The following is a 27,974-nucleotide window of genomic DNA, read 5'->3' on the forward strand; positions in this document are numbered from 1 at the left end:
AAGCTTTTCGTTTTAGCAACAATCACACTCTAAATCCCGGAGGATCTGCGTAAACGAGGTCAGTCCCGCTGCCTCCTGGGTTTGGCTCCGCCCACATCAGCTGGGTTTAGCCCCGCCCCTCTTGTCCAGCTGCAGAAACAGCTGCTTGAGCTCCCGGACCTCCGTGAGGACCTGCAGAGCCTGGTTCCACTGGGCCTTGGCCTCGAGCAGCAGCCGGCGCGCCTCCTCCTGCCCCGCCTCCTCCCGCCCCGCCTCCTCCTGCCCCGCCTCCTGGTCCCGGGTCGGCTCTGGGTCTCCGCTCGTGTCCCGCTTTGAGTCAGAGTGCGGCGCCGCTTCAGGCTCCGCCCCCTGGCCCGCCACGAGTCCCTCCAGGAGCCGCTCGGTGAGCTGGATCTTGTCCTGGATGAGCCGCTGCAGTCGGATCAGGCTCTCGGAGTCGGACTCGTGACTCGAGGCTCGGTGGATCTGGTCCAGAGACGCGCTCTTCTCCGACGCTGACGACCGCGGCGCCACCTGCAGGATACGAGAGGTAGCGGTTATACAAGGGGTAATTATCATACAGTTTTCCCTCCATTATTTCCTATATTTTAAATTTTCCTTCCCAGTCAGTACCTGTCTCGGGGTCAGTACCTGTCACGGGGTCAGTACCTGTCACGAGGTCAGTACCTGTCACGAGGTCAGTACCTGTCACGAGGTCAGTACCTGTCACGGGGTCAGTACCTGTCTCGTGACAAAAATGTGTTAAAAATTTTACTAAAAATTGACAAAAAATTACAAAAAATGGACGAAAAATGACAAAAATGTGATAAAAAAATGACAAAAATGTGACAAAAAAATGACAAAAATGTGATAAAAAAATGACAAAAATGTGATAAAAAAATGACAAAAATGTGATAAAAATGTGACAAAAAAAATCACAAAAAATGGACAAAAATTTGACAAAAAATGGACAAAAAAATTACAAAAAATGTGTTAAAAAAAAGACAAAAAATCACAAAAAATTGACAAAAAAATGACAAATGTGATAAAAAAAATGACAAAAAATTGACAAAAAAATGACAAAAATGTGATTAAAAAATGACAAAAAAGTGACCAAAAAATGACAAAAATGTGACTAAAAAATGACAAAAAAATGACAAAAATGTGATAAAAAATGACAAAAAAGTGACCAAAAAATGACAAAAATGTGACTAAAAAATGACAAAAAAATGACAAAAATGTGATAAAAAATGAGTTGAAAACCAAACAAAAAAATGACGTGAGGAAAAAGATCCTCTCGGTTCAGGCGGGAGTTAAGAGGTTAAACAACTGTGTCTGAGATGTTTCCTTCTACAGGTGTTAAACCTCAAACACTCGGGTTCTAGTGAAATATACAAGAGGTAACGGTTATACAAGGGGTAATTATCATACAGTTTTCCCTCCATTATTTCCTATATTTTAATTTTTCTTTCCCAGTCAGTACCTGTCTCGGGGTCAGTACCTGTCACGGGGTCAGTACCTGTCAGGGGGTCAGTACCTGTCACGGGGTCAGTACCTGTCAGGGGGTCAGTACCTGTCGGGGCAGGGTGTGGTGTTTTCTGGAAGACCCGGTGTTGGTCCTGGGTCTCGGCTCTTCTTCGTGGATCAGGTCCAGAGTCAGAGCTCCGTCAGAGGAAGCCGCCGCCTGGAGCAGAGACACGGGCTGACGTTAGCGTTAGCGTTAGCGTTAGCATGAGCAGCAGTGACGGTGGTGTGGTACTGACCACGGCCAGCAGGTGTCCTCGTGTGGGCGGGCGCCGCGTGTGGGGGATCTTCGCTCGGTCCCGGGTCGGATGGAAAAGCTGCGAATCGTCCGCCGTCACCTGGAAACACAAGCAAACACGTGACGTCAGAATTTCCTCAGCGTCGTTTCCTGTTCACAGCGAGTCATGGGGGGTCATGGGGGGGTCATGGGGGTCACCGGCCTCAAACAGCAGGTCTAAGTCAAGTCTTAACCCCTTAACTCCCACCTGAACCGAGCACATTTTCTCCAGTTTGGCTTTACCCCAATCCAAAAGCTTCTGGAAAAAAGGTGAGAAAATAGCGACAAAACTGAGACGAAAACAAGGATGGAAATGTGACAAAAAAGTGACAAAAAATTGACGAAAAAGTGGCAAAAATGTGACAAAAAAATGACCAAAATATGATTAAAAAAATGGACGAAAAATGGACGAAAAATTGACGAAAAATTGACGAAAAAGTGGCAAAAATGTGACAAAAAATGACAAAAATGTTAAAAAAAAAAAAACCAAAATGTGAAAAAAATGACAAAAAATTGACAAAAATGTGACAAAAAATCGACAAAAAAATGACAAAAATGTGACAAAAAATGACAAAAAAAAATCGACAAAAAAATGACAAAAATGACCAAAAAAAGACCAAAATCTGACAAAAAATGACACAAAATGTCACAAATAATGACACAAATAATGACAAAAAAATGACAAAAAATTGACGAAAAAATGACCAAAATATGCCAAAAAAATGACCAAAATATGATTAAAAAAATGGACGAAAAATTGACGAAAAATTGACGAAAAAGTGGCAAAAATGTGACAAAAAATGACAAAAATGTTAAAAAAAAAAAAACCAAAATGTGAAAAAAATGACAAAAAATTGACAAAAATGTGACAAAAAATCGACAAAAAAATGACAAAAATGTATAAAAAAAAAAAACCAAAATGTGAAAAAAATGACAAAAAATTGACAAAAATGTGACAAAAAATGACAAAAAAAAATCGACAAAAAAATGACAAAAATGACCAAAAAAAGACCAAAATCTGACAAAAAATGACACAAAATGTCACAAATAATGACACAAATAATGACAAAAAAATGACAAAAAATTGACGAAAAAATGACCAAAATATGCCCAAAAAATGACCAAAATATGATAAAAAATTGACAAAAAATTACAAAAAATTGACAAAAAATGGACGAAAAAATGACAGAAATGTGACAAAAATGAGTTGAATACCCAACAAGAAAATGATGGAAAAGAAATCTGAAGACGTGAGGAAAAAGATCCTCTCGGTTCAGGCGGGAGTTAAGAGGTTAAGCAACAGAGATATTTCCTTCTACAGGTGTTAAACCTCAAACTCTCGGGTTCCAGTGAAATATCCGTGAGTCTGACGCCGCCTCTGTCAGCGGCTCTACAGGAGAAACCAAACCGAAAGTACCTATAGCATCAGGCTTCCTTTGAGTCTTTCTCCGCTTCATTCTGTCTTTTCCGAGGTAAATAAGACGAGGAGCTCCGCGTTAGACTTTTGAGGACGGGGCGATGATGGAAGAAGAAACTACCGCGTTATTATATGGATGTATGGACAGCACATGTACAGCAGCAGATGTAACGGAGTCTGAGATTAAAGACAAAGCTGAGATTAATGTGACTTTACACATAAATGCACCGTTTAAGTTGTTTCTATATATAGTTTAGTGCAGGGGGAGGGCAGGTTTTCTTCATCCTCCAAAGACCAAGAGCCGGAAGCAAAGCATCACTTTCCTCTACATTATGCCAGTGCTGTACATCATTCACACTGGGAAATGTCCATCTTCAATCAGATAAATGACTTGAAATCGCTTAAATTATTTTTTTTTATGTTAAATTTTAGTCGATTTGAACTATTCTAAGATCAGATAAAAATGCTAATGCCAATGGAACGAATAGAAATCCCACTGGAAATCAAACAAATGAACTTTTACTGTAGAAATCATTTATTTTTCACTTGAAATTTTACAAAATCATCTGATTCAAGGAACAACTTGTGCTCGGCCCGGACCAAATCTACTCAAACTTTTGGATTTAATCTCTCGTTGCACAATGTGGCTACGCTAGTTCCTCTGAGCTGAAGCTGTGGGCGCTAGTACTTCCTGTTTGTATTCATTTCCATTAAGATGAGCTCAGACCAGGGAGTTCCTGGTAGAAATATTTCCATAGAGGAGACGTTTATGTTTGTGAGGATCAGGGAGTTTGTCTTGAAGCTAAAGGCTAATTTAAACTCTGTAACTCCCACCTGAACCGAGAGGATCTTTTTCCTCACGTCTTCAGATTTTTTTCCCCATCATTTTCTTGTTGGGGATTCAACTCATTTTTGTCACATTTTTTGTCATTTTTTTTTTATTTTTTTGTCAAATTTTTATCCTTTTCTGTCAATTTTTTTGTAATTATTTTCGTCAATGTTTTATCGCATTTTTGTCACATTTTGGTCATTTTTTTGTCATGTTTTTAATCAAATTTTTGTCATTTTTTTGTCTTTTTTTTAATCAAATTGTTGTCATTTTTTTGTCACATTTTTGCCACTTTTTCATCAATTTTTTGTCAATGTTTTCTCATTTCCATCATTGTTTTTCGTCTCAGTTTTGTTGCTATTTTCACACCTTTTTCCCAGAAGCTTTTGGATTGGGGTAAAGCCAAACTGGAGAAAATGTGCTCGGTTCAGGCGGGAGTTAAGGGTTAATGCATTACACAATTTGAAATAGTGCCTTTTTATGTATATTTTTTTCATAGCATGTTAGCCTTTAGCTTCAAAACAAACTATCAATCCTTTATGATCACAGGCGTCTCCTCTGAACTCGTTACATCATGATTTGAACACAGTAAATGATCATCGACCAGGAACTCACCGCCGACAACGTAATCTTTAGACAATATGATTATTATTCCAGGAAAAGAAAACAGACAGGAAGTCCAGGCGCTCACACCTTCAGGTCAGAGGAACTAGCATAGCCACACCGCGCAACAAGCCAATTCAAGTAGATTGACTTGAATTTACTTCCTTAAGATGAGTATTCTTTTAGGATTGTGGACTAAAAGGATGTTCTGCTAAGGCCTTTTAAGGAATTGACAGTATTTTTCACATTTGTAGATTACTTAACACGCCGTAACAGGCATTTGATCTGATTTGGGTCATAGAGTTTGATCATGGAGGGCCGGTTTTGGCTCCCGGGCCTGACGTTGCCACCCCTGGTCTAGTGGTTACAGCATTTCTGTCTTGTGAGTGCAGTTTGGGATAGAATTCTAGGAGTTTGGGTCAGAAAAGTCTTTGTTGCGTCAGCGCCAGGCCACGCCCCCTTTTAGCCGACCAATCGTTGGTCAGAGCATGTTTTAGGTCGACCAAAAAATCTTGGTCATTGACGGCCCTGGTCCACAGAGATGAGACTGTTTGGACCTCTTAAAGGAACAGGCCACCGTTTTTACATACTGAGATATGTTCTTACCTAACCTTAGTCGAGTTAATATATCCCCGTCTGGTCTTTGTCCGTGCGCTCACACATACGCAGCCTCTCCCACATGTCACATAGCTCCGAAAAAGCTCACGATAGAAGCTACCAAGCTCTTCCACGTGTTCCCTATTTAAATAAAGTTACGTGAAGTGTTTTCATGCCAAGTATATTTACACAGAAATGTAACATGTCGATTTTATAAGCAGATAAAAAGGGGGACTATATTGTGAGGCGTAATGATACAGGAGTAAAACGTCCGCGCAGTAACTCCTAAAGGTTATTGACGGAAGTGAGCGGGGGAAGTCTTTAGGAGTTACTGCGCGGACGTTTTGCTCCTGTATCATTACGCCTCACAATATAGTCCCCCTTTTTATCTGCTTATAAAATCCACATGTTACATTTCTGTGTAAATATACTTGGCATGAAAACACTTCACGTAACTTTATTTAAATAGGGAACACGTGGAAGAGCTTGGTAGCTTCTATCGTGAGCTTTTTCGGAGCTATGTGACATGTGGGAGAGGCTGCGTATGTGTGAGCGCACGGACAAAGACCAGACGGGGATATATTAACTCGACTAAGGTTAGGTAAGAACATATCTCAGTATGTAAAAACGGTGGCCTATTCCTTTAACCTCTCAGCCCAACTCTTATTGATCCATGTCTGCGAGGGACAGGGGCCTGAGTACTGCGGTACACGTCCCAGAGTACTCCAGTACACGTGTCCCGGTGCAGCAGCTGTTTTCCACTGATCAATCTGCCATATTGATCGTGGGTCGATGGTTTTCGCTGCAGGCGTCGCTCGATCAGCGTCACAAACTTCAAAACACGTCCAGAGGAAACTGCAGTGACATAACGACAACAACCCCCCCCCTCTCCAACCCCCCCAGAGTCTGAGCCGGAGATCTGAAACAAGGCCTAGGTTTTAATGGAATATGTGGAGATTTGTCTTGGTTTTAACTAAAAACAGCCCAAACTCTCTTGGTTTGGAAAAAACTTTGGAAAATTATGAAAAAGTTTAGATTTTTTTTCACTCATAACTAGTTAACTCTGAGCAAATCTTTAGTACGTGGGCGTGGCCTGTACCTGGTCCAGGACTCGGTTCTTGGCTCGGCTCAGGGCGGAGTTCAGGACTTGGATCCAGGACTCTTTCTCCTCCGGGCTCAGGGCGAGGAACAGCAGACTCTGCATCAACACAGAGGTCAGTCTTTACTTCAGATATATTCACAACGGTTTCTCTTTTATTTACAGACTTTAACCCTCATCATGTGACACGCGTGTTTGTATGAACTGTGGCTGAAGGCGTTTAAAGAGGTTATGTATGTTATTCCCTCATTAAAAACATGCCTGAAGTGTTGCCTTGGCACATTCACGTATTTCTGAGTAATCTGTAAAAACTCTGATGGCGGCCATTTTAGGGATAGGTTTGTGTCACATTTTTGTCATTTTTTTTGTTGAGTTTTTGTCACTTTTTTGTTGAATTTTTGTCACTTTTTTGTCACATTTTTTTTTGAATTTTTGTCACATTTTTGTTGAATTTTTGTCACTTTTTTGTCACATTTTTGTCACATTTTTTTTTATTTTTGTCATTTTTTGTTGAATTTTTGTCACTTTTTTGTTGAATTTTTGTCACTTTTTTGTTGAATTTTTGTCACTTTTTTGTTGAATTTATGTCATTTTTGTCACATTTTCTTTTTGAATTTTTGTCACATTTTTTTTTTATTTTTGTCATTTTTTGTTGAATTTTTGTCACATTTTTTGTTGAATTTTTGTCATTTTTTGTCACATTTTTTTGTTGAATTTTTGTCACATTTTTTGTTTAATTTTGGTCATTTTTTGTTGAATTTTTGGCTGATGGCGGCCATTTTAGGGATAGGTTTGCCTGAGTCCTCCTAGGAACGCCCCCACCTCCTGGAGACGCCTCCGAGCTTTGGTCACCAGCCGAGTAACCAACCACTGCTCCTCAGCAGAACCCCCTCCCCACTGATGCCACAGACAGCGTGTGGAGGGGGCGTGTCTAAAGGCTCAGAGGTTCTTAAAGAGACAGAGGCCTATTTCAAGACATTCACTACAGCCATTTTGAGAGAGACATTTTATACAAGGCAGTTATTCTAATTTACTGCATTTACAGACCAACAGAAGGTTTGTCATCATTGTAGTGTGATATAGACTGGTGCTATGGGACTGACAAAAGCAGAACACCCCCTCTTTAAATCTTTATTTTATTTATTATAGGAGGAAAAACAACATTAAAAGTGCTTAAGGTGAGACACTGCAGGTGAATAGGGGAAAATAAATAAATGTAGAGATGTCAATTTGAAGCTTTTGCTGAACATCACAGATATAAATATGAGGAAAAAATGTATGGCATTTTTTCTGTCATTTTATGTTCTCACATAAAAATAAGGCATTTTGAGCATTAAAATGGCCAAAATTACCTATATTTTGGGCAACAAAATCAAAATAATGAATTGAGCCAGATTAAATGTTATGGTTTTATTTTATTGACATATTAGTAACTAAGATTTTTTCAGAGGATTTTGGATATTTTGTTTAGTTTTTCAATAAACTAATCATCAGGGAAAAAATCTGTAAAAACTCAAATTCCGCCTTTTTTTTTGGTTTCAAAGCTGAATAAATCAGGCTAGGAATTAGATATTAAAAAATCCCTCTGAAAAAACCTTCAGAATGTTGTTGTGTCTCAGCCTGTAAAGTGTGGAGTCTGTGGGAGCTTCTATAAGGGCTCAGGCTCTGCCCGAGTGCGGCTTCTCTCATTCAGAGAAAACCAGCCCTGAAGTTTTGTAGCGAGTGCGCATGCTCGGCCCGTTCTTCCACTTTTCCGCTCCAGCGTCTCGTAGGAGGAAAAACACCATATTTGGGTGAAAGCGTCATCACGGGGCCCCTTAGCAGGACACGTGGATGTCAAATCTGTCAATATTTATGAATGAAAACCCGCGGGAAAGACGGCGGAAAGGAGGTGGGGGCGTTCCTAGGAGGACTCAGGCAAACCTATCCCTAAAATGGCCGCCATCAGAGTTTTTACAGATTACTCAGAAATACGTGAATGTGCCAAGGCAACACTTCAGGCTGTTTTTAATGAGGGAGTGATAGAATAACATGATGTAAAGCTTGAAAAAGACCATTTGCATAATCCCCCCCCTTTAAAAGTTCTTAATAATGTGTAATATGGAGCTAAATGTAATGACTGATACTTGGATGTTTCTCTTGATGTTTGGAAAGTAACTGTAATCTAAATACTCTCAAATGAAAGAGTAACTTTACCAGAATACAGTAACTCAAAATGCCTGTATTTAGTTACTCCCCAACACTGCCTTTGATTATGTTTTAAATAAAAAAGCGGGGAGGAAAAATGGGAGAAAAAAAGTAGAATAAAGTAAATAAATTAGAGAATTGGGAAAAACTGTGGTTATCGCAAAAGTGCCACAAATATTAAGAGATTCATTTTTGTCGGTATCGCCCGTCCCGGTTTTTTAGGCGGTGAGGTTGCCGTGGTTGCCGTGGTTACCGTGTTTCGCGGCGCAGACGAAGCCCCGGCGGCGGTGGAGGAGCGCAGCAGCCTGAACTTGCTGTGGCTCTTCTTGCTGCGACTGCGGTTCTTCCTCAGCTCCTCACAGCGATCGAAGTCCAGCAGCTCCAGCACCTCGTCCCCTCGACCGGGATCTTTAACCTGAGACAAAACACACGACCGAGATATTTAACCTGAAACCAAACACACGACCGAGATCTTTAACCTGAGACCAAACACACGACCGAGATCTTTAACCTGAGACAAAACCAAACACACGAGCGAGATCTTTAACCTGAGACAAAACCAAACACACGAGCGAGATCTTTAACCTGAGACAAAACCAAACACACGACCGAGATCTTTAACCTGAGACCAAACACACGACCGAGATCTTTAACCTGAGACAAAACACACGACCGAGATCTTTAACCTGAGACAAAACCAAACACACGACCGAGATCTTTAACCTGAGACAAAACCAAACACACGACCGGGATCTTTAACCTGAGACAAAACCAAACACACGACCGAGATCTTTAACCTGAGACAAAACCAAACACACGACCGGGATCTTTAACCTGAGACAAAACCAAACACACAATCTTTTTCCTCACGTCATCAGATTTTTTTTCCATAATTTTTTTGTTGGGTATTCAACTCATTTTTGTAACTCTTGTTTGTTTTTTTTTGTTTTTTTTTGTCATTTTTTTGCCACATTTTTTGTCATTTTTTGCCACATTTTTGTCATTTTTTTGTCAAATTTTTGCCACATTTTTGTCACATTTTTTTGTCACATTTTTTTGTCATTTTTTTGTCACATTTTTGTCATTTTTTTGCCACATTTTTGTCATTTTTTTGCCACATTTTAGTCATTTTTTGTCATATTTTTGTCATTTTTTTGCCACATTTTGTCATTTCTTTGTCATTTTTTTGTCACATTTTTGTCATTTCTTTGTCATTTTTTTGTCACATTTTTTTCATTTTTTTGCCACATTTTTTTCATTTTTTTGCCACATTTTTGTCATTTTTTTATCATTTTTTTGCCACATTTTTGTCATTTTTTTGTCATTTTTTGTCACATTTTTGTCATTTTTTTATCATTTTTTTGCCACATTTTTGTCATTTTTTTGTCACATTTTTGTCATTTTTTTGCCACATTTTTGTCATTTTTTTTCATATTTTTGTCATTTTTTTGCCACATTTTTGTCATTTTTTTGCCACATTTTTGTCATTTTTTTGCCACATTTTGTCATTTTTTTGTCTTTTTTTTGTCTCATTTTTGCCACATTTTTGTCATTTTTTGTCATATTTTTGTCATTTTTTTGTACGACCGAGATCTTTAACCTGAGAAAAAACCAAACACACGACCAAAAATGTCACAAAAATTGACCAAAAAAATGACAAAAATGTCACAAAAAAAACTAAAATGTGATAAAAATTTGACTAAAAAATTACAAAAAATTGACGAAAAAATGACGAAAAAATGACAAAAAATTGATGAAAAAATGATGAAAAATTTAACAAAAAAATGACAAAAATGCGATAAAAATTTGACGAAAAAATTACAAAAAATTAACGAAAAAAATACAAAAAATTAACGGAAAAATTACAAAAATTTGACGAAAAAATTACAAAAAATTGACAAAAAAATGATGAAAAAATGACAAAAAATTGACTAAAAAATGACACAAATGTGACAAAAAATGACAAAAATGTGATAAAAATTTTACCAAAAAATTGATGAAAAAATTACAAAAAATTGACAAAAAAATGACGAAAAATTTGACCAAAAAATGACAAAAATGAGTTGAATACCCAACAAAAAAATTATGGAAAAGAAATCTGATGACGACCGAGATCTTTAACCTGAGACAAAACCAAACACACGACCGAGATCTTTAACCTGAGACAAAACCAAACACACGACCGAGATCTTTAACCTGAGACAAAACCAAACACACGACCGAGATCTTTAACCTGAGACAAAACCAAACACACGACCGAGATCTTTAACCTGAGACAAAACCAAACACACGACCGAGATCTTTAACCTGAGACAAAACACACGACCGAGATCTTTAACCTGAGACAAAACCAAACACACGACCAAAAATGTCACAAAAATTGACCAAAAAAAACAAAAATTTGACAAAAAAATTACAAAAAATGTGACAAAAAATGTGACAAAAAAAACAAAAATGTCACAAAAATTGACCAAAAAAAAAAAAAAAAGATAAAAATTTGACAAAAAATGGATGAAAAAATGACAAAAATTTGATAAAAATTGGACAAAAAAATGACAAAAAATTGACAAAAAATGGACGAAAAAATGACAAAAATGTGACAAAAAATGACAAAAAATGGACGAAAAAAACAAAAATGTGATAAAAATGAGTTGAATACCCAACAAAAAAATGATAAAAAAGATTTCTGATGACGACCGAGATCTTTAACCTGAGACAAAACCAAACACACGACCGAGATCTTTAACCTGAGTGTCTTTTTTTGTCACATTTTTGTCAGTTTTTTGTCACATTTTTTTGTCACATTTTTGTCATTTTTTGGTCAATTCTTTGTCAGTTTTTTGTCACATTTTTGCCACATTTTTGTCAATTTTTGCCACATTTTTGTCAGTTTTTTTGTCAGTTTTTTTGCCACATTTTGGTCAGTTTTTTGTCATTTTTTGGTCAATTTTTTCAGTTTTTTGTCACATTTTTTTGTCACATTTTTGTCATTTTTTGGTCAATTTTTGGTCAATTCTTTGTCAGTTTTTTGTCACATTTTTGTCAATTTTTGCCACATTTTTGTCATTTTTTTGTCACATTTTTGTCAATTTTTGCCACATTTTTTTCACATTTTTGTCAATTTTTGTCATTTTTTTGTCATTTTTTTGGCACATTTTTGTCATTTTTTTGGCACATTTTTGTCAGTTTTTTGTCATATTTTTGTCATATTTTTGTCTTTTTTTTAATCACATTTTTGTCAAATTTTTGTCCGTTTTTTGCCACATTTTTTATGATCTTTAACCTGAGACAAAACCAAACACACGACCAGGATCTTTAACCTGAGACAAAACCAAACACACGACCGAGATCTTTAACCTGAGACAAAACCAAACACACGACCGGGATCTTTAACCTGAGACAAAACCAAACACACGACCGAGATCTTTAACCTGAGACAAAACCAAACACACGACCGAGATCTTTAACCTGAGACAAAACCAAACACACGACCGAGATCTTTAACCTGAGGCAAAACCAAACACACGACCGAGATCTTTAACCTGAGACAAAACCAAACACACGAGCGAGATCTTTAACCTGAGACAAAACCAAACACACGACCGAGATCTTTAACCTGAGACAAAACCAAACACACGACCGAGATCTTTAACCTGAGACAAAACTAAACACACGACCGAGATCTTTAACCTGAGACAAAACCAAACACACGACCGAGATCTTTAACCTGAGACAAAACCAAACACACGACCGAGATCTTTAACCTGAGACAAAACCAAACACACGACCGAGATCTTTAACCTGAGACAAAACTAAACACACGACCGAGATCTTTAACCTGAGACAAAACCAAACACACGACCGAGATCTTTAACCTGAGGCAAAACCAAACACACGACCGAGATCTTTAACCTGAGACAAAACCAAACACACGACCGAGATCTTTAACCTGAGACAAAACTAAACACACGACCGAGATCTTTAACCTGAGACAAAACCAAACACACGACCAAAAATGTCACAAAAATTGACCAAAAAAAAGACAAAAAAATGACAAAAATGTGACGACAAAAACAAAAATGTGATAAAAATTTGACAAAAAAAAATACAGAAAATTGACAAAAAAATGTCAAAAAATTGATGAAAAAATGACAAAAATTTGAAAAAAAATTGACGGAAAAATTAAAAAAAATTAACGAAGAAATTACAAAAAATTGAAAAAAAAATTACAAAAATTTGACCAAAAAATGACAAAAATGAGTTGAATACCCAACAAAAAAATGATGGAAAAGAAATCTGATGACGACCGGGATCTTTAACCTGAAACAAAACCAAACACACGACCGGGATCTCGGTTTTCGATGTCGATACCTGAACTTTTTCGATGCCTAAACTAAAATATTTGTCGTCTCGAACCAGAAACAGAACAATCATGTGTGGAACTCCTGCACATTTATCAGGTTCAGCTCCAATGTCAAGAAATGTGGGAAATGTTTTGAAAAATGGAGGATTTTTTTTTATAATAAAATATTTGGGAAGAATTTGATGATAAATGGGGAAAAATATTGGTAATTTAAAATGACGGGGATAAAGTCTGAAAACGAGAAATAGTTGGGGCATAAATAAGGAAAAAAAAAGGTCAAATATTGAACAAATATGACAAAAAAAAAATAAAAATGGGAAGGAAACAGAAACAAAATCGTTAATTTGAGCTTTTTCTGACCCAGAAGAAGCTTTTCCTGTGTCTGACACTCGGACGTACACAGGGTCGGACTGGTCCATTCTGGAAGAGCACAGAGGGGCCACTGGCTCTAGGGCCACCGGTCTGAACTCTCACTTTACCCTTACCCTTACCTAACCGAGCTTTACCCAAATCTAAAAGCTTAACCTCTTAACTCCCGCCTGAACCGAGAGGAGCTTTTTCCTCACGTCATCAGATTTTTGTTCCATAATTTTTTTGTAGGGTATTCAACTCATTTTTGTAACTCACTTTTTTGTCACTTTTTTGTCATTTTTTTTGTCATTTTTTGGTCAAATTTTTATCACATTTTTGTCACATTTTTGTCTTTTTTTTGTAATTTCTTTTGTCATTTTTGTGACATTTTTGCCAATTTTTCATAAATTTTTCGTCTCAGTTTTGTTGCTATTTTCACAGCTTTTTTCCAGAAGCTTTTGGATTGGGGTAAAGCCAAACTGGAGAAAATGTGCTCGGTTCAGGCGGGAGTTAAGGGGTTAAAAGAAAAGCATCCAAAAACAAAAATGCGCTGGAAAAGCAACAAAAAAGTGATGAAAACACAACAAAATGTGACGAAAACGTGACGACAAAGCGACGAAAAAAACAATAACATGAAAAAAAACCCAAAAGACAAAACCACAACGAAAAAATGACGAAAACACGCCACAAAAAAGTAATGAAAAAGCAACAAAAACGTGACAAAAAGTTACCATCACTTTTCTAGATTTTAGCTTTCAAATGAGGCGCTACAGTCAAGAAGCTTTTAATGGAGAAAATGCTCTGGGTTAAGGCGAGTCCAGGGCTGTTTTTCGGTCCCAGTCCGGCCCTGGACGTATCAGGAAGTGAAACAAACTCTCGCTTAATGGGTAAAGGTTTTTGTGTTGTTGACTTTGTGACCAGTGTGTTGTCGACTTTGCGTTGCGCTGTATTTGTGCAAAGTTATTTTTACTAAGACTTAAACAAATGTGAACTTTCTACTTTGAATACTTCAGCACCTTCTGCAGTAAATGCTTTAGATGGACCTGGACCAGGACCAGGACCTGGACCTGGACCTGGACCTGGACCTGGACCTGGACCTGGACCTGGACCTGGACCTGGACCTGGACCTGGACCTGAGCCAGGCCCTGACATGTTTCCAGATGTGGATCAGTCAAATACAGTCGTTTGTATCATTGTCGTGTTTAGGGCTGTGCAATTAATCGAAATTCGATTACGATTTCGATTACAACAGTAAACGATTACAAAATTAGCATAATCGCAAAAAATCGATCATATTTTTTTTTTTCAATTTTTCAAAAAAAAATGTCAATTTTTTTTAATGTTATTTTTATTCAAATTTTTAATTTTGGGATTTTTGTCACTTTTTTGCTGTATTTTTGTCTTTTTTTTATGGAATTTTGTCACTTTTTTAATGGATTTTTGTCACTTTTTTATGGATTTTTGTCTTTTTTTTTATGGATTTTTGTCTTTTTTTTATGGATTTTTGTCTTTTTTTTTTATGGATTTTTGTCTTTTTTTGATGGATTTTTGTCACTTTTTCTGCTGGATTTTTGTCTTTTTTTGCTGGATTTTTGTCATTTTTTTGATGGATTTTTGTCACTTTTTTGATGGATTTTTGTCACTTTTTCTGCTGGATTTTTGTCTTTTTTTGCTGGATTTTTATCACTTTTTTGCTGGATTTTTGTCTTTTTTTGATGGATTTTTGTCTTTTTTTTTTATGGATTTTTGTCTTTTTTTGATGGATTTTTGTCACTTTTTCTGCTGGATTTTTGTCTTTTTTTGCTGGATTTTTGTCATTTTTTTGATGGATTTTTGTCACTTTTTTGATGGATTTTTGTCACTTTTTCTGCTGGATTTTTGTCTTTTTTTGCTGGATTTTTGTCTTTTTTTGCTGGATTTTTATCACTTTTTTGCTGGATTTTTGTCTTTTTTTGATGGATTTTTGTCACTTTTTTGCTGGATTTTTGTCTTTTTTCTGCTGGATTTTTGTCTTTTTTTGATGGTTTTTCTCACTTTTTTTGATGGATTTTTGTCTTTTTTCTGCTGGATTTTTGTCTTTTTTTGCTGGATTTTTGTCACTTTTTTGCTGGATTTTTGTCTTTTTTGCTGGATTTTTGTCTTTTTTGCTGGATTTTTGTCTTTTTTTGATGGATTTTTGTCACTTTTTTGCTGGATTTTTGTCACTTTTTTGCTGGATTTTTGTCACTTTTTGATGTTTTTTTTTAAAGGCAACAAATAATCGTTTGAATAATCGTGATTTCAATTATGACAAAAATAATCGTGATTATTATTTTTTCAATAATCGAGCAGCCCTCGTCGTGTTTGTGTTCGTGACAAACACAAACACGACAAAGTTTCAGATGTTTCTAAAGTCTAAAGAACGGACATTTCCGGGTTTAATGTGTGTTTTCCAAACGAAAGTGTGGGGTCTGCAGATGACGTCCCGCGGTGTGAATGTAAACCCTGCTGTCTGACGCTGCGCCCCCTGCTGGCCTGTGCTGTAATCCGCCCTAATCTGAGCTAATCCCCTGACGTCATGTGACCTCAGGGATTAGAACCTCAGACTCGGCAGCTGCTCTGGCCCCGAGGCACAAACACAGGGTTTAGTCCATTCACATTTATGTCGGGCCCGGATTTAACTTTAGATTCAAGCAACGTCTTAGCTTTAACTTTGTCTCTTTACCAGGTTTATTCTGATTCTGATTTTTGAGCCCAACACGAAAACGCTCAATGGTCTTTTTTTTTTCTTTCATTATTAGAACATTTTTGGAGGAAAAAAAAAATGAAACCGTGCATTTTTAAATATTTTTCTATGTTTGAAAAAGTTTTGGATTTTTTTCATTTTAGAAAGTTTTGAAAAATTCTTTTTTTTGTGGCACTTTTTAACTTACATATTTTTGAGGGGAAAAAATGGAACAGTTTTGCCATTTTTTTAATTAATTTTTATGTTTTTAATTTTACTTTTATTTGTATTTTTTTGGTAAAAAAAATGAACAGTTTTGAGGATTTTAGATTTTTTTTTCCAGAGTTTTGGGGGGAAAAAACGTGGGGGGGGGGGGGTGGAAAATGTAACAGTTAACAGTAAAATGTCGTCCAACATGTCTGTGTCGCTCCCTGACATGTTTGGTATCCACGTGTAGCACGAAAGACACGAAAAAATAAATAAGGAATTTGACTTTTTACAGATTTGTTTTTTAACCTGCTCCAAAATCCGTCCGAGCAAATCTTTGGAACTAAAATTATTTAGATTTTGCTGCTGAAGATATCGGTAATTATGTATGAAAACATGAAGTTTCCCATATTCATGTCTGTGTCTCTTCACTTTAGTCTTTTTAAATGTTTCGCTCAGCGATCGTCCGGACTCTGTTGTTGTTGGTGGAGGTTTATTTCAGTGAAACTGGAGCCGAGTGAAATCTGAGCTCGAACTGAGAACAGGAGAAAGTCTCACACTTTAGTCTCGAATAAACCAGGACTAAACCAGGACTAAACCAGGTTTAAACAGGACTAAACCAGGACTAAACCAGGTTTAAACAGGACTAAACCAGGACTAAACCAGGGCTAAACCAGTACTAAACCTGAGCTAAACCAGGTTTAAACAGGACTAAACCAGGTCTAAACCAGGACTAAACCAGGACTAAACCAGGTCTAAACCAGGACTGAACCAGGTCTAAACCAGGACTAAACCAGGACTAAACCAGGGCTAAACCAGGGCTAAACCAGGACTGAACCAGGACTAAACCAGGACTAAACCAGGACTAAACCAGGTCTAAACCAGGACTGAACCAGGTCTAAACCAGGACTAAACCAGGACTAAACCAGGGCTAAACCAGGGCTAAACCAGGACTAAACCAGGACTAAACCAGGGATAAACCAGGACTAAACCAGGGCTAAACCAGGACTAAACCAGGACTAAACCAAGGCAAAACCAGGACTAAACCAGGGCTAAACCAGGACTAAACCAGGACTAAACCAGGACTAAACCAGGGCTAAACCAGGACTAAACCAGGACTAAACCAGGGCTAAACCAGGGCTAAACCAGGACTAAACCAGGACTAAACCAGGACTAAACCTGAGCTAAACTAGGGCTAAACCAGGACTAAACCAGGACTAAACCAGGACTAAACCAGGACTAAACCAGGACTAAACCAGGGCTAAACCAGGACTAAACCAGGACTAAACCAGGGCTAAACCAGGGCTAAACCAGGGCTAAACCAGGACTAAACCAGGACTAAACCAGGGCTAAACTAGGGCTAAACCAGGACTAAACCAGGTTTAAACCAAGACTAAACCAGGAATAAACAAGAACTAAACCAGGGCTAAACCAGGACTAAACCAGGACTAAACCTGAGCTAAACTAGGGCTAAACCAGGACTAAACCAGGTTTAAACCAAGACTAAACCAGGAATAAACAAGAACTAAACCAGGGCTAAACCAGGACTAAACCAGGGCTAAACCAGGACTAAACCTGAGCTAAACCTGACCTAAACCAGACCTAAACCTGAGCTAAACCAGACCTAAACCTGAGCTAAACCAGACCTAAACCTGACCTAAACCAGACCTAAACCTGAGCTAAACCAGACCTAAACCTGAGCTAAACCAGACCTAAACCAGACCTAAACCTGAGCTAAACCAGACCTAAACCAGACCTAAACCAGACCTAAACCTGAGCTGAACCTGACCTAAACCAGACCTAAACCAGACCTAAACCAGACCTAAACCAGACCTAAACCTGAGCTGAACCAGACTTAAACCTGAGCTAAACCAGACCTAAACCAGACCTAAACCAGACCTAAACCAGACCTAAACCAGACCTAAACCTGAGCTGAACCAGACTTAAACCTGAGCTAAACCAGACCTAAACCGGAGCTAAACCTGAGCTAAACCAGACCTAAACCAGACCTAAACCTGAGCTAAACCTGAGCTAAACCAGGACTAAACCGGAGCTAAACCTGAGCTAAACCAGACCTAAACCTGAGCTAAACCAGACCTAAACCAGACCTAAACCATGATTAAACCAGACCTAAACCTGACCTAAACCTAAGCTAAACCAGACCTAAACCAGACCTAAACCAGACCTAAACCTGAGCTAAACCAGACCTAAACCAGACCTAAACCTGACCTAAACCTAAGCTAAACCTGACCTAAACCAGACCTAAACCAGACCTAAACCAGACCTAAACCAGACCTAAACCAGACCTAAACCAGACCTAAACCAGACCTAAACCTGACCTAAACCAGACCTAAACCTGAGCTAAACCAGACCTAAACCTGAGCTTAAACCTGAGCTAAACCAGACCTAAACCAGACCTAAACCTGACCTAAACCTAAGCTAAACCTGACTTAAACCTGAGCTAAACCATGATTAAACCAGACCTAAACCTGACCTAAACCTAAGCTAAACCAGACCTAAACCAGACCTAAACCAGACCTAAACCTGAGCTAAACCGGAGCTAAACCTGAGCTAAACCTGAGCTAAACCTGAGCTAAACCAGACCTAAACCTGACCTAAACCTGAGCTAAACCAGACCTAAACCTGACGTAAACCGGAGCTAAACCTGAGCTAAACCAGACCTAAACCTGAGCTAAACCTGAGCTAAACCAGACCTAAACCTGACCTAAACCGGAGCTAAACCTGACCTAAACCGGAGCTAAACCTGAGCTAAACCTGACCTAAACTAGACCTAAACCAGACCTAAACCTGACCTAAACCGGAGCTAAACCTGAGCTAAACCTGAGCTAAACCAGACCTAAACCAGACCTAAACCAGACCTAAACCAGACCTAAACCTGACCTAAACCGGAGCTAAACCTGACATAAACCTGAGCTAAACCTGAGCTAAACCTGAGCTAAACCTGAGCTAAACCTGACCTAAACCTGACCTAAACCTGACCTAAACCTGACCTAAACCTGACCTAAACCTGAGCTAAACCAGACCTAAACCAGACCTAAACCTGACCTAAACCTGACCTAAACCTGACCTAAACCTGAGCTAAACCTGACCTAAACCTGACCTAAACCAGACCTAAACCAGACCTAAACCAGACCTAAACCTGAGCTAAACCTGACCTAAACCAGACCTAAACCAGACCTAAACCAGACCTAAACCTGAGCTAAACCTGACCTAAACCTGAGCTAAACCAGACCTAAACCTGACCTAAACCTGAGCTAAAACAGACCTAAACCTGAGCTAAACCAGACCTAAACCTGACCTAAACCAGACCTAAACCTGAGCTAAACCAGACCTAAACCTGACCTAAACCAGACCTAAACCAGACCTAAACCTGAGCTAAACCTGACCTAAACCTGAGCTAAACCTGACCTAAACCAGACCTAAACTTGACCTAAACCTGAGCTAAACCTGACCTAAACCTGAGCTAAACCTGACCTAAACCAGACCTAAACCGGAGCTAAACCTGAGTGAGACATGCAGCGCTTGTCCTTGTTATTTCTACAGTGAGCACAGTGTGGGGGGCGGGGTCGTGGGGGGCTGAGGTCGTGGGGGGCGGGGTCGTGGGGGGCGGGGTCGTGGGGGCCGGGGTCACGGGCGCATCAGGGGTTTAGGGCGTGACCTCTGACCTCTTTGCTGCAGATGAACAGCTGGTCTCCTCTCAGGATCACGAAGCGGTTCTTCCAGATCTCCCTGAACAGGCCCCGCCCACAGAACTTCCGGATCCAGCCGCTGCGCTCCGTCTGCGCGGGGGGGTCCGGGCCCTGGGGGAGACCACAGTCAGATGCCCTTCCTCAACACGTCACACAAACCAGTCACAGACGCAGCACTTTCCAAATCTAACCATCAGACCACAGCGCAGGGGTCACACTCTCCCATCATCAGCACAAAGATGTGAAGAAGGAGCTCTTTCTAACCTACTCTGGACACGCCTGCTCTTTTTCGTACCTCACGATTCTGACAAACAGCTGATGTTTTATAACACAGCGCGTCTGTCGTCTCTACGGCTCCAAAACTGACCCCAGATCAGCAAAGACAGGCCTGTGTTTGTGAGCGCGGGATAACGTGTGTGTCCCGATTGGTCAACGGTGTCAACAATGTCACAACACCGCAGCGCTAGCTTACTGCTACTACGGAGCTTCAACTGGGCTATAGTTCTGTCACATGGAGATAAAAGTCGGCGACAGGAAGAAGCGGGACGTGTTTCAGTGGATTTAATAAGAAAAGGAGACGGGCGTCGACCTCAGGATGGAGGAGACGGAGGAGACGGAGGGGAGGCTAGCCGCCGTTAGCAGCGAGGTGAAGCTAAACAGTTCGTCTCCAAACTCAGTAAGAGCCGCTAAACTCTGTTCGTGGTTGAAATGTAGCTGGAAAAGGTGTTTGTGGTGAACTTTTGCTGATATAAAGTTGTGCTGTTTCGTCGTTTGTGCCGCTGGTTTAACAGAGAAGTGAAAAAAGGAGGCGCGGCGGTGTTTTCCTGTCTTCATATCACTCTGTCATTCACATTTGTGTCGGTAAAATCACCCACGTTTCTCCCGTACGTCCAAAATCGAACATGTTTGATTTCCTACGACTGGAGTCTAGTCGCGTCTTTCTGCCGCCCCCACTACACGACCCCCCCCCACTACACGACCCCCCCCCACAACACGACCCCCCCACACTACACGACCCGACTCTGTGTGACCGCCTTCCACTAGACGCGACTTGATTAGACTCGGCACGACTGAGAATTAGAGCGAAATCGGGCATAAAAGTCGTGTAGTGTGAGCTGACCTTTAGCGTGTGTGTTTGCGAGTGTGTTAGCATTCGTGGGTTAGCGTGCGTTGTGGCAGGCATATCGGGGACAGGAAGAGAATTGGAGACAGGAAGAGAATCGGAGCTAGCAAACGCTGGAGAATCGGGGCTACGGTGTTTAGCGCATGCGCAGGCCTCGCTTGTTTACGCAGCTCTTTGATACTTTATTGATCTCACAGATGGAGAAAGTGTTAATTAGGCAATGTGTAAATTATGTCGGCGATATTTATGTAAAATACATTGAAATAAATAATTGTAATGATGATAGAAATGATAACGATTATGAAAGATTTGACAAAGCAACAGAACAACAAGTTGTAAATTGTGTATATTTATAGAAAATACAAATGAACAAAATAATGATTTTGATGATGATATAAATTATAACAATTATAAATGATCAGATTTGACTAAACAAAAACACAACAATTGACTATTAAAGAATGTACAATCTATGATAATATGTATAGGCCTATATATATACACACAAGGCAGCCAAATATAAGATTTAAATAGGTTAGGTCCTCATTAAGCTGCTTTGCTTTGTCAAATCTTTCATAATTGTTATTATCATTTCTATCATCATTACAATTATTTATTTCAATGTTTTTTACATAAATATCGCCGACATAATTTACACATTGCCTAATTAACACTTTCTCCGTCTGTGAGATCAATAAAGTATCAAAGAGCTGCGTAAACATGCGAGGCCTGCGCATGCGCTAAACACCGTAGCCCCGATTCTCCAGCGTTCGCTAGCTCCGATTCTCTTCCTGTCTCCAATATGCCTGCCACATGCGTGTATTAGCGCGTGTGTTAGCGCGTGTGTTAGCGTGCGTGTATTAGCGCGTGTGTTAGCGTGCGTGTATTAGCGCGTGTGTTAGCCATTTATGAAGCTGTGTTGCAGACTCAACTCCGTATTATTCCACCGTAACTTCACTTATTGCGGTGATATTTACATTTATTTTACTGCTAATGTTGCATGTGCGGATTAGCTCGGAGAGAGGGGGCGGAGTTAACTGAATTGAAGCGTCATGTCTTCCGGGTTTGTAAAATATCCCAGAAAATACTTGTATTTCTCACAGAAATGAGTGCTCCATAGCGGTAGAGGTACAATAATATAAATGCCTTTACTTTACTTTTGGATGGATAAAATGGCAGATCCAGATCCTTTAAATATTTCTGCTTCGGGCTCTAAACTGTCCAAACCCCCTGAGAGGAGGAGACGGCGCTGGATGGACAGAAGCTCGGAGAGAAACGTGTCCATGAAGAGCTTTAAAAAAACATTTTAAATTTGATTTGAAACCAGAGGAGGAGGAGGATGTGCAGCGTCTGGACGAGGACAGGCCGTGGATGGACTGATGAGATCTGCCTTTATTGATCTCACGTTACTTTCAGCTCTTAGAAACACTCAGGGTGAAGATGAAAGTTCTACCTGAGCTCAAAGATTCCACCACAGCAGTGACTTGTTATTCAAATCTCAGCCCAAAGGATCAGGGCCTGGAGCCAAAGTCACGCTCTCACTTTTACTGCATTTAAATGGAGGAAGATCAGCCTCTGTTTTATGGAGAGACTCGGGGATTAAGAGGTGAAGCTCTGTTTTTACATTCCAGCTTCATCAGCAACACGACACGACTCTGCAAGAGGCAAAGAGGCGTCCTATGGAGTCACACAAAATCTGATTCTACTGGGACTGACTTTGTGCAGATTTCTCAAGCGCTTTGAGGACCAGGTCTTTATTTACTCAAACGCTTTGAGGACCAGGTCTTTATTTACTCGAGCGCTTTGAGGACCAGGTCTTTATTTACTCGAGTGCTTTGAGGACCAGGTCTTTATTTACTCGAGTGCTTTGAGGACCAGGTCTTTATTTACTCAAGCGCTTTGAGGACCAGGTCTTTATTTACTCGAGCGCTTTGAGGACCAGGTCTTTATTTACTTTGAGGACCAGGTCTTTATTTACTCGAGTGCTTTGAGGACCAGGTCTTTATTTACTTTGAGGACCAGGTCTTTATTTACTCGAGTGCTTTGAGGACCAGGTCTTTATTTACTTTGAGGACCAGGTCTTTATTTACTTTGAGGACCAGGTCTTTATTTACTTTGAGGACCAGGTCTTTATTTACTCGAGTGCTTTGAGGACCAGGTCTTTATTTACTTTGAGGACCAGGTCTTTATTTACTCGAGTGCTTTGAGGACCAGGTCTTTATTTACTCAAGTGCTTTGAGGACCAGGTCTTTATTTACTTTGAGGACCAGGTCTTTATTTACTCGAGTGCTTTGAGGACCAGGTCTTTATTTACTTTGAGGACCAGGTCTTTATTTACTTTGAGGACCAGGTCTTTATTTACTTTGAGGACCAGGTCTTTATTTACTCGAGTGCTTTGAGGACCAGGTCTTTATTTACTTTGAGGACCAGGTCTTTATTTACTTTGAGGACCAGGTCTTTATTTACTTTGAGGACCAGGTCTTTATTTACTTTGAGGACCAGGTCTTTATTTACTTTGAGGACCAGGTCTTTATTTACTTTGAGGACCAGGTCTTTATTTACTTTGAGGACCAGGTCTTTATTTACTCGAGTGCTTTGAGGACCAGGTCTTTATTTACTCAAGTGCTTTGAGGACCAGGTCTTTATTTACTTTGAGGACCAGGTCTTTATTTACTCAAGTGCTTTGAGGACCAGGTCTTTATTTACTTTGAGGACCAGGTCTTTATTTACTTTGAGGACCAGGTCTTTATTTACTTTGAGGACCAGGTCTTTATTTACTCGAGTGCTTTGAGGACCAGGTCTTTATTTACTCAAGTGCTTTGAGGACCAGGTCTTTATTTACTTTGAGGACCAGGTCTTTATTTACTCGAGTGCTTTGAGGACCAGGTCTTTATTTACTTTGAGGACCAGGTCTTTATTTACTTTGAGGACCAGGTCTTTATTTACTCAAGTGCTTTGAGGACCAGGTCTTTATTTACTTTGAGGACCAGGTCTTTATTTACTCGAGTGCTTTGAGGACCAGGTCTTTATTTACTTTGAGGACCAGGTCTTTATTTACTTTGAGGACCAGGTCTTTATTTACTTTGAGGACCAGGTCTTTATTTACTCAGGTCTTCCACCTACAGGCCACAGTGACGCCTCATTTGAAAGCTAAGCCCTGAGCTCTAACCTTGGTTTTGTTTTCATGTGTTTATGTGGCTTAATTTCTGACAGTACGCGAGAGAGGTTAGATTTATCATCCTCAGCTTTCAAATGAGGCTGTCCGCTCCGGTCCAGAGGCGTTCAGATTTGGGTAAAGCTGGGTCCCGGTGGGGGTTAACAGGTTAAGGCCTCGTTGTCTCCGGTCTGTGATTAAAGGAGAGGAGGATCATGTGACCGCGGCCTCGGGTCACATGATCCTCGGGCGCCGCGCGCGTCACCGAGCGCCGCATAATTCATGAGTCTGAAGGAGCTCTGTTCATGGAGCCGGTAGATTTGGGTAAAGCCTGGAGGATGACTGGGGGAAATGTGCAGGGTTCAGGTGGGGGTGAAGAGGTGAGAGGGGGAGAGGAGGGGGAAAGAGGGAGAGAGAGAGGAGAGAGGAGGAGGAAAGAGGAGGAAAGAGGGAGAGAGAGGAAAGAGGAGGAAAGAGGGGGCGAGAGGAGGGAAGAGGGGGAGAGAGGAGGGAAGAGGGGAGAGGGGGAGAGAGGAGGAGAGAGGGAGAGAGAGGAGAGAGAGGAGGAGGAAAGAGGGGGAGAGAGGAGGGAAGAGGGGAGAGGGGGAGAGAGGAGGAGAGAGGGAGAGAGAGGAGAGAGAGGGAGAGGAGGAAAGAGGGGGAGAGAGGAGGAAAGAGGGAGAGAGGGGGAGAGAGAGAGGAAAGAGGGGAGAGAGGAGGGAGAGAGAGGAGGAAAGAGGGGAGAGAGAGGAGAGAGAGAGGAAAGAGGGGAGAGAGGAGGGAGAGAGAGGAGGAAAGAGGGGAGAGAGGAGGGAGAGAGAGGAGGAAAGAGGGGAGAGAGAGGAGAGAGAGGAGAGAGAGAGGAGGAAAGAGGGGAGAGAGGAGGGAGAGAGAGGAGGAAAGAGGGGAGAGAGAGGAGAGAGAGGAGAGAGAGAGGAGGAAAGAGGGGAGAGAGGAGGGAGAGAGAGGAAAGAGGGAGAGAAGAGGAAAGAGGTGGAGAGAGGAGGAAAGAGGGAGAGAGAGAGGAGGAAAGAGGGAGAGAGAGGAGGAAAGAGGGAGAGAGAGAGGAGGAAAGAGGGAGAGAGAGGAGGAAAGAGGGAGAGAGGAGGAGGAAAGAGGGAGAGAGGAGGAAAGAGGGAGAGAGGAGGAGGAAAGAGGGAGAGAGAGAGGAGGAAAGAGGGAGAGAGGAGGAAAGAGGTGGAGAGAGGAGGAAAGAGGGAGAGAGAGAGGAGGAAAGAGGGAGAGAGAGGAGGAAAGAGGGAGAGAGGAGGAAAGAGGGAGAGAGGAGGAGGAAAGAGGGAGAGAGGAGGAAAGAGGGAGAGAGGAGGAGGAAAGAGGGAGAGAGAGAGGAGGAAAGAGGGAGAGAGGAGGAGGAAAGAGGGAGAGAGGAGGAGGAAAGAGAGGAGGAGGAAAGAGGGAGAGAGGAGGAAAGAGGGAGAGAGGAGGAGGAAAGAGGGAGAGAGAGAGGAGGAAAGAGGGAGAGAGGAGGAGGAAAGAGGGAGAGAGGAGGAGGAAAGAGAGGAGGAAAGAGGGAGAGAGAGAGGAGGAAAGAGGGAGAGAGAGGAGGAAAGAGGGAGAGAGGAGGAAAGAGGGGAGAGGAGGGAGAGAGGAGAAAGAGGTGGAGAGGAGGAGGAAAGAGGAGAGAGGAGAGAGAGAGGAGGAAAGAGAGGAAAGAGGAGAGAGAGGAGAGAGAGGAGGAAAGAGAGGAGGAGGAAAGAGGAGAGAGGAGGAGGAAAGAGAGGAGGAAAGAGGGGAGAGAGGAGAGAGAGGAGGAAAGAGAGGAGGAGGAAAGAGGAGAGAGGAGGAGGAAAGAGAGGAGGAAAGAGGAGAGAGAGGAGGAAAGAGGAGAGAGAGGAGGAAAGAGGAGAGAGAGGAGGAGAGAGGAGGAGGAAAGAGGGAGAGAGGAGGGGGAAAGAGGGAGAGAGGAGGAAAGAGGGAGAGAGGAGGGGGAAGAGAGAGAGGAGGAGGAAAGAGGGGGAGAGAGAGGAGGAAAGAGAGGAGGAAAGAGGAGAGAGAGGAGAGAGAGGAGGAAAGAGAGGAGGAGGAAAGAGGAGAGAGGAGGAGGAAAGAGAGGAGGAAAGAGGAGAGAGAGGAGGAAGAGGAGAGAGAGGAGGAAGAGGAGAGAGAGGAGGAGAGAGGAGGAGGAAGAGGAGAGAGAGGAGAGAGAGGAGGAAAGAGAGGAGGAGGAAAGAGGAGAGAGGAGGAGGAAAGAGAGGAGGAAAGAGGAGAGAGAGGAGGAAAGAGGAGAGAGAGGAGGAAAGAGGAGAGAGAGGAGGAGAGAGGAGGAGGAAAGAGGGAGAGAGGAGGGGGAAAGAGGGAGAGAGGAGGAAAGAGGGAGAGAGGAGGGGGAAAGAGAGAGAGGAGGAGGAAAGAGGGGGAGAGAGAGGAGGAGGAAAGAGGGAGAGAGAGGAGAGAGGAGAGAGAGGAGGAAAGAGAGGAGGAGGAAAGAGGAGAGAGGAGAGAGAGAGGAGGAAAGAGGAGAGAGAGGAGGAAAGAGGAGAGAGAGGAGGAAAGAGGAGAGAGAGGAGGAGAGAGGAGGAGGAAAGAGGAGAGAGGAGGAGGAAAGAGAGGAGGAAAGAGGAGAGAGAGGAGAGAGAGGAGGAAAGAGAGGAGGAGGAAAGAGGAGAGAGGAGGAGGAAAGAGAGGAGGAAAGAGGAGAGAGAGGAGGAAAGAGGAGAGAGAGGAGGAAAGAGGAGAGAGAGGAGGAGAGAGGAGGAGGAAAGAGGGAGAGAGGAGGGGGAAAGAGGGAGAGAGGAGGAAAGAGGGAGAGAGGAGGGGGAAAGAGAGAGAGGAGGAGGAAAGAGGGGGAGAGAGAGGAGGAGGAAAGAGGGAGAGAGAGGAGAGAGGAGAGAGAGGAGGAAAGAGAGGAGGAGGAAAGAGGAGAGAGGAGAGAGAGAGGAGGAAAGAGGAGAGAGAGGAGGAAAGAGGAGAGAGAGGAGGAAAGAGGAGAGAGAGGAGGAGAGAGGAGGAAAGAGGGAGAGAGGAGGGGGAAAGAGGGAGAGAGGAGGAAAGAGGGAGAGAGGAGGGGGAAAGAGAGAGAGGAGGAGGAAAGAGGGGGAGAGAGAGGAGGAGGAAAGAGGGAGAGAGAGGAGAGAGGAGAGAGAGGAGGAAAGAGAGGAGGAGGAAAGAGGAGAGAGAGGAGGGGGAAAGAGGGAGAGAGGAGGAAAGAGGGAGAGAGAGGAGGAGGAAAGAGGAGAGAGGAGGAGAGAGGGGGAGAGAGGAGGGGGAAAGAGGGAGAGAGGAGGAAAGAGGGAGGAGGAAAGAGGAGAGAGAGGAGGAGAGAGGGGGAGAGAGGAGGGGGAAAGAGGGAGAGAGGAGGAAAGAGGGAGGAGGAAAGAGGAGAGAGAGGAGGAGAGAGGAGGGGGAAAGAGGGAGAGAGGAGGAAAGAGGGAGAGAGAGGAGGAAAGAGGAGGAGGAAAGAGGAGAGAGGAGGAGGAAAGAGAGAGGAGGAAAGAGGAGAGAGGAGGAGGAAAGAGGGGGGAGAGAGGAGGAGGAAAGAGGGAGAGAGAGGAGGAGGAAAGAGGGAGAGAGAGGAGGAGGAAAGAGGGAGAGAGAGGAGGAGGAAAGAGAGGGGGAGAGAGGAGGAGGAAAGGGGGGAGAGAGGAGGAGGAAAGAGGGAGAGGAGAGAGAGGAGGAAAGAGGGGGAGAGAGGAGGAGGAAAGAGGGGGAGAGAGGAGGAGGAAAGAGGGAGAGAGGAGGAGGAAAGGGGGAGAGGGGATCAGCACTCACCCGTTTCCCGGCGCTGTTCCTCTTCATGTCGCCGCCGGGACGGGAGCTCTGACCTCAGGCTGCAGAGAGAGGAGAGACACTGCTCTCCCCCCGCTCCCTCAGCCACTCCTCCCCCGGCAGC

At 41.8% G+C, this 27,974-nt stretch overlaps 1 protein-coding gene across 1 annotated transcript; it reads right to left on the reverse strand.

Moving 5' to 3' along the window:
• LOC306972833 (pleckstrin homology domain-containing family O member 1-like) lies at positions 1-27,974 on the reverse strand. The gene is made up of 7 exons (XM_079569540.1): positions 27,854-27,974; positions 19,824-19,958; positions 8,785-8,927; positions 6,326-6,446; positions 1,743-1,841; positions 1,553-1,663; positions 1-513 (listed from the first exon to the last, which is right to left on the reverse strand). The coding sequence occupies exons 1-7, from the start codon at positions 27,878-27,880 to the stop codon at positions 97-99; spliced, it is 1,053 nt and encodes a 350-aa protein (XP_079425666.1). The 5' UTR covers positions 27,881-27,974; the 3' UTR covers positions 1-96.

The sequence above is a fragment of the Gobius niger genome (genome assembly GCF_951799975.1).
Source record: "Gobius niger genome assembly, chromosome: 13".
NCBI classification, from domain to species: domain Eukaryota; kingdom Metazoa; phylum Chordata; class Actinopteri; order Gobiiformes; family Gobiidae; genus Gobius; species Gobius niger.